At 35.5% G+C, this 11,051-nt stretch overlaps 2 protein-coding genes across 7 annotated transcripts in view; both read left to right on the top strand.

The window, feature by feature from the left end:
- The window catches only part of LOC115996251 (tRNA A64-2'-O-ribosylphosphate transferase), a 19,281-nt gene extending 10,030 nt beyond the window's left edge, over nt 1-9,251 (top strand). The window contains exons 1-9 of one of the 6 annotated variants that reach the window (XM_031235414.1): nt 3,259-3,317; nt 4,806-5,141; nt 5,248-5,405; nt 6,368-7,073; nt 7,764-7,861; nt 7,989-8,097; nt 8,259-8,318; nt 8,419-8,574; nt 9,015-9,251. In XM_031235414.1, the coding sequence (XP_031091274.1) occupies nt 4,844-5,141; nt 5,248-5,405; nt 6,368-7,073; nt 7,764-7,861; nt 7,989-8,097; nt 8,259-8,318; nt 8,419-8,574; nt 9,015-9,022 (1,593 nt within the window). In that variant the 5' untranslated portion in view covers nt 3,259-3,317; nt 4,806-4,843 and the 3' untranslated portion in view covers nt 9,023-9,251. Of the gene's footprint in view, nt 1-3,258; nt 3,318-4,751; nt 5,142-5,222; nt 5,406-6,367; nt 7,074-7,763; nt 7,862-7,988; nt 8,098-8,258; nt 8,319-8,418; nt 8,686-8,993 lie in introns of those variants that run through there. The other 5 variants (XM_031235413.1, XM_031235411.1, XM_031235412.1 and 2 more) reach the window with 5 other exon arrangements.
- Nucleotides 9,252-9,356: 105 nt separating this feature from the next.
- On the top strand, nt 9,357-10,679 carry LOC115996253 (protein ALP1-like). The gene is made up of 3 exons (XM_031235417.1): nt 9,357-9,663; nt 9,794-10,019; nt 10,103-10,679. Exons 1-3 carry the CDS (start codon nt 9,367-9,369, stop codon nt 10,516-10,518), a joined length of 939 nt encoding a protein of 312 aa, XP_031091277.1. The 5' UTR covers nt 9,357-9,366; the 3' UTR covers nt 10,519-10,679.
- The last annotated feature ends 372 nt before the right edge of the window (nt 10,680-11,051 follow it).

The following is an 11,051-nucleotide window of genomic DNA, read 5'->3' as shown; positions in this document are numbered from 1 at the left end:
GAGTAAGGGTGTACGATGGTTGCTTTCCCTCGAGCCTTCTCTTAATTGCTCCCATGATGTAATCGTTCAATTGCTCGACAGGTATCATGCCCCCAGAAATTTGAATACTCCTTTCAGCGGGATGTGGGCGAGAGATTGTCTCTTCCATTTCTGCAGTGGGCCTACTTTGATGATGTGGTGACTCGGCGTCAATAGCTTCTTCTTGGGTTTGAGGCCGCTTCTTGGAAGCTCGACTTGTTTCACCATTTCTCCCGCTTTCAACCTTCTCGCTGAGATCATTGAGCTTCCTTTCTTGACTATGAATAAGCACACTCATCCCCTCGAGAGTTTTGGTGATGTTTGCCAGTTGCTCCTCCACCGAAGCTGCGTTCGTTGTCATAGCAGGCATGACCGTGTAGACGTGCGTCCATTCCGAGGCTGGTTTCAACATTGGCGATGGCTGAGATATGGGAGATGAGCTTCCGCTGCTATGGGACTCGTTTGATGGCGTAGGACTCTTGCTGCCAGTAGTTGTATTTGAGGGAATAGGGGTAGGACTTTCGCTTCGAGTAGCTTCATTTGAGGGAATCGGACTCTTGCTACCAACAGTCTCTGTTGTTGAGGATGAACCTCTATCATATGTAGCTTTCTTTGAGCCGATGGAGACGCCTCCAAGCCTTCGGACGACGTTGTGAGCAATGTTTCCGGTCTCGGTCAACTCCACCCCTAGGTCCCTCACTCGACTCCGAGTCAGTGCACCTTGCACCTCGCGCCTGTCGGAGCCGGCCACAAAAGATGCCTTAGAGCCGGTAGCTTGAGCGTAAGTCTTTCTTGATGCCATTTGGATTCTTTGTATAGCTTCGAAGTGAAGAGATGAGAGGCAGAGTTGTCCCACTGGGCGTGCCAAAATTTGTAAACACAAAAAATTCGAAATTGTATATATTCACAATATCGGGTTACAGTGTGTGTGTAATTCAAGTTGCAGGTACAAAATCTCTGTATAGTCCTCTGATTCTTTACTGACGTGTTCTACTGAAGTGCCTCCGGGTTTCAAGTGGCGTAGCCTCCGGGATTCAAATAGCGTAGCCTCCGGGATTCAACTGACGTAACTTCCGGGATTCAAATAGCGTAGCCTCCGGGATTCAACTGACGTAACTTTCGGGATTCAAACGGCGTAGCTTTCCGAGATTCAACTGACGTAACTTCCGGGATTCAAACGGCGTAGCTTTCCGGGATTCAAGTGGCGTGGCCTTCCGGGATTTCAAAGGCGTGATACTCAACTAGAACCGTCAAAATACTTCAAGCCTCTAACTGCTTCAGAATGCCTTCAATGCCTTCAATGCTTTCAAATCTTCAATCTTCAAGGCGTGTTTTAAATGTGAAATGAAGGGCTCTATTTATAGTGGAGTGTGCAACCAACTTCCCTCAACAAACTCCCTAATTAATTAATTAAATAATTAATTAATTAATTAAGGGAATGAACATTGCCATAATCAAGTCCAGGTTCAAGACTCTATCATCTAATTCAAATTCAAATTAATTATAATTATTAAATTCAAATATAATAAAATTATATTTAAATTATAATTATAATTATTATTAAATTCAAATATGAATCGGGCTTGGCCCATTAATTCAATTACCCAACATCAATTTAATTGGGCTAATTAAATTAATTTAATCATCATGACCCAATTAATTAAATTGGTCCAATAATCAATCTCAACATTAGGCCCAATAATAATTTAATCGGTCCATTTTCGAGCTCAAATTTTCTGTGTCTACACTGACATTCCAACAAAGCTTTCCTGAGACAAGTTTATTCCTCTTCCACTTCCTCTCTCTCTTCCCTTCCCTCTCCCTCTCCCCCTCACAATAGTTGATGGTCTTCCTCTTCCTCTAACAGCAGAAGAACTGGCAAATTCTACTAGTTGGCTTGATAATGTAGAACAAAATCTTTTGTTATATCCCTTTCCCTTGCATAGTTGACATGTCATAATTCTTCCTTTTCTAGACAACTTTCTAACTTCTTCACTCACTTTTTGCTTGTTTTTTTTTCATTTTCTTCAAGCTTTCTTTTCTTCTTTTGCCTACCAGTCATATTCCTTGGAATAGAAGCAAGTATTTAATCACCTTCAGTCCTTGGCCAAAAGATTTCCCCATTCAATGGTTGGATTACATGCTCATATGTCTTCAAGTATATCTCCTTACTATAGCATTCATGAATTATTCTTCAGGTTGATGTCCTTTGTGAAATATTGCACAAATTCCATGACGACATGGGATACCAGTCAACTGCCAAAGCCTACAAGAACAGGTCATCAATTGTAAATTTACCTTGAATTGAAATCTGTCCTTTTTAATCTCATACCCCTCAACTCCATTGAATGCCACTTCCCAACCTGCACTCCCAAGTATGCTTTCATTCAGTTTCTTCATAACCAATGACCCATAATTCGCTCTCCAATTTTGAGCCCATGTTTTTTTCTTTGCAACCCTCTTTATTGTTGCCACCCGTATATCCTCAAGCATTGGAATTATGAACTTTGACCTTGCATTCAACAAAGTTTTGTTGAATGCCTCACTCAAGTTGTTATCTACCATGTCACACTTCATATCTTCCTTGAAGTAAGCATACATATATCCTCTCAAACACCAAGGGTGAAGTAGGAACAGTTCTTGTAGTTTTTATCTTCAAAGTAGAACCTGGATTTGAATTTAAGCACTCTTGAGCATAGTCTCTAAGCCTCTTGAACTGACTCTCATACCTTATATCCAACTTCTTTAGAATCCTCATTATGACTCTTCTACACATACTCACTGTGATATTGATGTTCAACTCAACTTTAATGACCCTACTCAACTCTGAATAACCAATAGTAGGATTTTGCCTTACATTTTCTTCATATTTCCATTCTAACCACTTCTGACTAACAGTCCCTAAGGTGAATTGAGAGTTGCATCTATGCTCCAACATAATTGATTTCACTTGAAAACACCTAGTTCTTTCTTCCTAACCTGCACTAACATGAAATGCACATCCCTTTCCGAGACATTCTACCCTAACATACTTTAATCCATTTTTTTTCCAAAATAAATCCCTTTTTGTGTGTACAACATAACTTATCATAACAAGCTTGAATTGCACATTATCATCAAAATACATACCTAATTCAATAATGGGTGGATCACATTTAGGATTATACTTAGGGTACTTATCATTGTACTTAGACTGCACTTCATTCCCTTCATCATTTTGCACTTCTTCTTCAACTGTAGGTGGATTTTCTGAATCATAATACTCACAATCTTGGGCATCATCTAAAGCACATATTGAGGTACAATTTCATCATCTACTCTTGCTCTTTTTTTTTCTCTTATCCCTACCCTGATTTGGAGTAGTGTTCTGATCCCTCTCTTGGTCACTATCACTCTTAGTACCATGATCATTATTAATTATTGTCACTTTTAGTTTCACTCCCAATTTCAGCATCTACCCCAACTTCACTATCCACATGCTCAACCCCTAAATCTGACTCAACCACATCCTCAGCTTCAACTTCACCCCATCCAGGCTCTGGTAAACTTAAACCCACCACTTCAGGCTCATCTACTCCATGTTCAACATAAATCTCACATTTTTTATTTTGACGAGCAATATGAGCTAAGTGTAGACTACTAGCATCATTGTGTAATACTTTTAAAGCTTGAAAGGGTTCAGAAATCAACTTGTAAGTAAGTGAGACTATTTTTCCATATCTTTGGTCTGATATATATTTAAGTAAATGAGGATAACATATGAAGTCTGGGTCCATATGTACTTACATCAGTCTCCTCATCCACATATTGTGTCCTAGGGTTATGCACAAATTAAAATTACCCCCATGATGAATTATTAATTCCACAGATTCAATCATCCTTACAAAAAGACACATGTTCAATGCCAATTTGAAAAATACCAAATAGCACCCCACTTTTAGAGAATACTAGTAAAACTTTTTTTTTTTTAAACATTATATTCCAAGTTTGTATTTATTATAGATCCTTACTAGTTTTGTACAATAATAGGACAATCATTAGTCTTTCCACTGTTAGAATAATTTGCATATAACAATAACTTACTCATTACATTATTTATAATTATTGGTTCATTAATACACTAATGATCTAATAGCTAATTTCATATATGAATGCATATCTATAAACAACACTTTTATATACTTTTTTCCACTTTTCTAGCACTAGTAGGATCCCCACGGTTAAAAGCATACACACATATATATTATTTACACAATCAACCAAGACAAAAATGTATACACTCATTCAAATAAAAATGTGTAATTTTGTCTATTATAAAAATAATTTATACACATAACATGGCCTAAGAAATCCACTTTAATGCATACATGAATAAATAGTATTATATTGAACATTAAGAGTATAGGAACATACATGAATGTTCGTAAGAGATTTTCGTAGGGATTTCCGTCGTTTCCGTCTGCTTGTCTTTGGGGGGAGGTTTTTTTCTTTGGGGGAGTTAGGGTTGGGCGAATTAGATAAATCTAGTCTTATGTTTTTGTTTTTTGTTTTTTATTTTTTTATTTTTAATATATAAATGCTTACATGGATAACATAAAATTAAAAGAAATACAACATCAATGGAAAACCTGTGCCATGTCATCAGGAAGACAGAAAAACATGCTAAAAGTACGCTTTAGATTTTTTTTTTATTTTTTATTTTTCTAATAAAACCTGTACTCCTCAAAAACCTACCATGAGAAAGGTCTAACTATATCTTTCTCTTACAATTTTGTACTTTAAACAAGTTCGACGGTGCATCGAATCTCAAATCCCTGGATCTCTAATGGAGGACGAGAGAATGGAAAATCCAGCGAGCCTAAGCATATACAAAGCCTCTCGAACCATAAAGCGAAAGCACAACAGCCTCTACAACGCCCTGCGATCAATCTACGAGGACTCCATCTTCGTCGGAGAAATATCGGAGCTATGGCCGGAGCTCCCGCTTCTGGCGAACCTTCGGTGCGGCCTCTGGTACTCCCCAAAGTTTCATTCCACATGCTATTTCAAATCCACCGACGGCCACACCAATAACTGGTCGTTTAACACCTCTCGCCTCAACCTCCACGTTGCCCTACTCGCCGGTACGCTTCCTCCCATTTATTAGAACATATTAATGGATGGACGATGGGCATTTTGATCATATACTTTTACATCTGATGTAGGGTCTTATTGATTTTTGATGTCTAGGACAGAGGGGAGGTTGTATGATTGTTGACTCAACTAGAAAAGGGAAAAGATTTCCAGACAGCATGTCGAAAACTATACCAATTTGGACTTGTGTATTGAATCGTGCCATTGCTAACTACAGGAGGAAATTGATTGGTGTTAATACTCCAAAAGACCAAGTGAGGGCAACTTTTCTACTTCAGCAGCATCATTCTTTTTAGATTTTTTTTCTTCCATTTTATGTGTTAGCTATTTATGATGTAGAGTGCAGCAAGTAGAGTTAATTAATTAGCGCTCTCTTTTTTCTTTTTTTCTTTTTTTTTTTCATATTAATGATTTCTGTCAGATTGAATTACAATTTGGATTGCTTTCTGGAGCTCTGGAGTGGGGTGGTTGTTTTTCAGTGTTTTTGGAGCTTGGGCTAGGATTGGCTTTATCTTGTCTTAGATTAACATCTCCTCTAAATCAGCATGCTCTCTGGAATTATTTAGAAATGATGGTACCGAAGAAGAATTGGAGAATTGATAGAAAAAATATAATTTTTAGGTAAATAAAAAAAAAAGTTGAATAGTTTAAAAATTTTAGTCACAAGAAAATGATTATAATCAGGACAGAAGCTGGCTATCTAATCATTTTAGCTGCAAGAATTAGCTGAATTTACTGCAGTCTCTCTCACTTTCTTTTGTGTACAATCAGGGCATATTGGAAAGGGGAAACTAATTAACTTGTGCTGAGCAGTTTTGAGCAAAAACTGTTTGGATAGAGCTTGATTTTGTTGCATTTGTAAGATAAATTGCCATTTAGAATCTTTGAAGAAAAGCTAGACAGCTATTAGAGCTTAATGACTGCACTGGCTTACTGTATATGTTAATGTATAATATTCTCATTTTATGTGCTGAGCCCTTTTGGCTGGTAATTGAATTTTTAGGTGATAACTGAATAGCTATATGGTCTATTATTTTGTTTACAACTTTTAACTTCCTTTGAAATTGGATGTCTTGGCAAATTGTAATGTTGATATTTTTTGACGTGTTTGAAATATTTATTTTCAAGAACCTGTCCATTCTATAACTCTATGGTAGTGTGGGCGAAATGGAAAAAAATAAATTTTGTTGATTCTTCTGTGAAATCATTGTGACAGGAGTCCAACATAAATGACCACGTGCCCAATAACCATACTGAAGATGTTAAAGAGGATGCTTCCAGTTGGGATTGTTCATTGCATCTTCCTATCTGGGTCTCAGATACAGAAAAAACACTTATTGAGGAACGATTGGACGGATGGACTAAGGATCTTGAGACTAGTGGAGCTGATATTGCATCAATTGCATTTTACATAAAGAAGCCATTACAACCTTTATGGATTTCACAGAAAACTGTTATTTGGTTAAATGAAGTACCTGAGTCTAGTTCTTGGGACTTCACACCAATCATACTTGTTTCTGCATCGTTCTCGACAAGTGTTTTTCAACAGCGAACTACTTCAGAGTTTAGTTGGAATTATATTTCTGGAGCTGGAGATGATGAAGAAAGTTGGGCAAGAGGACTAACGCCAACCCTTTTTTGGAAACATGTTTATGATCTCATAAACTTGGGGCCAAATTTATGCAATCAGAAGGTTGCTGATATTGTTGAAAAGAATAGAGTATACTGTGCACAAAGGGGAGAAGATGCTCCTCAGATTTCATTGACTTCAAAAACTTTTGGTCACAGCAATCAGTATGCTGTACAAGAACCATTGAATGTAGAAAATCTGTGCATAGATGGAGATGAAATGTCCAAAGGTGATGATAATTCCGTATCTTGGCTCGGTGATACGAATGTAGCTGTTGGCAAAATCCTACTTGGTAATATATTTTCTCATTTTTCTGCTATAGATTGGTTGGCATAATTCGTAAATAATTCAAACTTAGCTAGTTAGCTTTGTTGGTGTATGGTGGGTGATGTGTTTTCCTCAAATAAATGTGATGGAAATGGCTTTTCAGTTTTTCTAACATATAGAACCTATGCATGTCAGTCCAAATGCTTAGAAGTTAGAAAATTTATCTTGTTACAAATGAGTTCCCGCTTATCTATGTATTTGTCACATAGAACTGCTGTTTGGCCTAGTCTTTGTGAAAGTAGGGTGTGATACTATGGCCAATTATTATGAGAATGATAATGCTTAATCTGTATTTGTTTAAATTTATAGAGGTTTATCCATTTGGTGGTAGCCTATAACATTAATGTATGGAGCTGGTATTTATGGAAATCTGGTTTTCTGATGAGTGGAACTTCTTACTATTCGAATGCATGATTTCTTCTGAGTGTTTCTTTGTGTGCAAAATTGCTTTGATCTTTCTTATTGTCTCATCAATTACAAAATTTTCACTTAAAAAAAACTACATATCCCTTTCTGTAAATGTGCTTGAAATCCTTGAACGCCAGTACTGCAAGTATGTGAACTTTTTTATCAAATCATGCATGTTTGAATAGGGTTTAGAACCACCTTCATCACTGATGACCACTCTTTCACTTAATGAGATTGTACCATGCAGCTAAGGAGGCCTCTTCTATTGACAGCATACTAAACTGTGGCCCAGAAGAAATTCCCCGCTTGATGGATGATACTGCTTATTTACACCTTCCAATTGTGGTATGTCACAAGAATTATAGAGTATCATTATCGTATTGGCATATTGCTCAGTAACTTGTATAAATTGACAATTCCTTGTCCTTGTCCTCACTCATTATTCGCTTTCCCCTCTCTTTATGGGAAACAGGGCTGTAAATTTGACAGGTTTTCTTTGTCAAGAAGTCTCCCTTCAGCAATCAATTTTGCCAACATTAACTTAAGAAAAGGGAAGAGACTTCTTGTTTGCTGTGCGAATGGTAAGCATGGTTTTATTCCTCATTGACTATATGTTTTTAACTTATCCATCCAGGTCAATCATGACGAACTAATCTTCACCATCCTATAAATACGTTATGATATGTGGCTAGCTGCAAAAAACTGTATAGAATTTTATGAGTGTGATTTGTTGTGCTTTTAGGGGAAGATATAAGCATATGTGTCTGTTTGGCAATCTTGTTGGCATTATTCGATGACAGAGGTATGCGTACTGCACTAGATTTTCATGTCAATCATGATGGCTTCTGCTCCATCATTTGATTTTCAGTAGTCGACATCTAATTTTCTTATGCTTAATGTAGGATGCTTTGACGAAGGAAGATCCTTTAACAAGAAAAACACCACCAAGTTAGAATTACGACAGAGATTAGTCTTCATCTGCAAATACGCTGTGAATGCTCGCCCATCGAGAGGAAATTTGAAGCAAGTCTTCAATTATCTGAACAGCGGGAACATAGGTCCTGTTCTTGAAAAACCCTTATCTGTTTCGAGTGCCTAACAAAATGGGGAGAAATGTAGTTCTGTGCCAAGCATCTAAGAATCTAAGATCATGGAGCTTCTTTCTAATATGTTATGAGAAAAAAAAATTGAATTTGTTAGCATCCTTAGTATGAAAGTGAAGTAAAATTTCTTATGTTGCAGCACATGATAATTTCTTCGTTTTAATTAGCGTATGCTTAGTAGTAGTATTAGTTTCATAAACTTTATTTTATGTATTAACGATATTTGTTAAGTATTTTTTACAAGAAGTTAATAGAATTATTGTTAGTATTACTATTTTTTTTACTAGAAATTCTTTTCTATTCTCTCCTTTTCGTTACTTTTTTTTTTAAAAAAAAAAATTTTTATTGTTTCATATAAATAATTTTGTTTGTAGGTACTATTTAATACCATTTAGGTGATTGATATATAATGTCGAGCTCTAGTATGGATAGCAATGATGACATTGAGATGGTTGATGTGGAGGAAGAAGAACGAGTAGATGAAGAATTTGAAGAAGTAGAGTTTTATGAAATCATTCAGCGTTTATTGGAAACAATTGCTATGCTTATACACGTATTGAAAGAGGTTATTATTGATAACAATAAACAATTGCTATGCTTATACACGTATTGAAAGAGGTTATTATTGATAATAATGGGGAACGAATTGAACATCCACTAGCTCGGCGACCAATTACTTCACGTGGATACAATTACATACAAAACGTATTGACCGAAGATTCTGATAACTTTCGGTAGGTATACAGAATGTATCCAAATGTGTTTTTAAAGTTATGCCATATTATAAGAGAGAAAACATTTCTAAAGGATACAAGATATATTACTGTTGAAGAAATGGTTGCAACATTTTTACTAACGGTTGGCCAGGACTCTAGATATTGTCATACCCGTGAAACATTTTATCGGTCACACTTTGCTACAAGTAAGAATTTTAACAAAGTTTTAAAGGCTCTTAACACAATAGCACCTGAGATCATGGTCAAACCTAGCTTCACAGTTCCTACACGAATAAGAGAAAGTACAAGGTTTTACCCTTACTTTAAGGTAAGCAAAAAATTACTCTATTTGCAAAAAATTACTCTATTTCATTAATTATTGTTCTCTTTTATGAGTAGCATATATATTCTTATACATGTGAATATGATATTATACTTGTGTATGGAATTTACTTCAGGATTGTGTTGGAGCTATTGATGGCACACAAATTCCAGCAATGGTAACTGGGCGTGATGTAAGCAGTTATCGTAATCGTCATAGAATAATTTCACAAAATATATTGGCTGCTTGTAACTTTGACTTAGAATTCATATATGTTCTTAGTAGGTTGGAGGGTTCAGCACATGATTCAAAATTGCTAAGTGATAGTTTATCAAGGAGGAATGGTCTTAAAATGCCACAAGGTCAGTTTATTATTATTATTATTATTATTATTATTATTAAATAACTCTACATATTGGATAACTAATATGTTAAGTGTGTGTAGGTAAATACTTTTTAGTGGATTGTGGATTTCCAAATCGACAACAGTTTTTAGCTCCATATCAAGGTGCACGTTATCATCTTCAAGATTTTGTCGGGCAAGGTCGTGACCCTGAAAATGATGTTGAGTTATTCAATCTACAACATGCTTCTTTGAGGAATGTAATTGAGAGGATATTTGGTATATTCAAATCGAGATTTACGATCTTAAAGTCAGCACCCCCGTTCCCTTATAAGACTCTAGCAGAACTTGTACTGGCTTGTGCAGGACTTCATAATTTTCTTTGCAAGGAGTGTCGTAGCGATGAGTTTCCAATTGAGCTAGATAGTGATGAATCTCCTTCACCTTTACCAATGAATGATGTAGATAGTTTTGAACAACTGCTTGAAACTCAAGAGCAACAACGAGCATGCAAATGAATGGATGGCTAAAATAGCTTTGGATATGTGGAGAGACACCCAACAAGGCGAAACCAATGCCAATCAAAGATATTGTACTAACAAGATGAATATTTTAATTCGTACTTTTTTTTTTGAAGGAATATTTGTACTTTTTCATTCTAAACATTTTGATAATTATATTACTCAACATTAGTTGTTTCATTAGTTCAAGAAATATTTTATTGGTTATATTTATAAAAATTGATTATATTTTCTTTATGAATAATATACTCTATTTTTGTGACATCAATATTTTTTTTTAATATTTTTACAATGCACTAATTTATAGATAATATATTAATAGAAGTTATGAAATGTTTGTGAGGGTGTATTCAATTTAGAGTTTTAATAACTTTTGTAAACTTTTTAATATGAAAAAGTTTTTAAAAGTCTATAAATGTTTGATCTATGGATATTTATAAACTCTTACAAAGTTTATAAAAGTTTAAAAGATTCTAAGAAAATTTACAAAAATTCTACAAAAGTCAATTAAAATCTATCACTTTAAAAGT

Source organism: Ipomoea triloba, chromosome 11 (genome assembly GCF_003576645.1).
Source record: "Ipomoea triloba cultivar NCNSP0323 chromosome 11, ASM357664v1".
NCBI lineage: Eukaryota > Viridiplantae > Streptophyta > Magnoliopsida > Solanales > Convolvulaceae > Ipomoea > Ipomoea triloba.
The sequence above is the reverse complement of the archived record's forward strand: the minus strand, read 5'-3'. Positions and strand labels throughout refer to the sequence as shown.

Coding starts and splice junctions, on each gene's coding strand:
- LOC115996253 (XM_031235417.1), top strand. CDS start 9,367: ATGTATCCAAATGTGTTTTTAAAGTTATGCCATATTATAAGAGAGAAA. Junction 9,664..9,793: donor GGTTTTACCCTTACTTTAAG/GTAAGCAAAAAA, acceptor AATTTACTTCAG/GATTGTGTTGGAGCTATTGA. Junction 10,020..10,102: donor TGGTCTTAAAATGCCACAAG/GTCAGTTTATTA, acceptor AAGTGTGTGTAG/GTAAATACTTTTTAGTGGAT.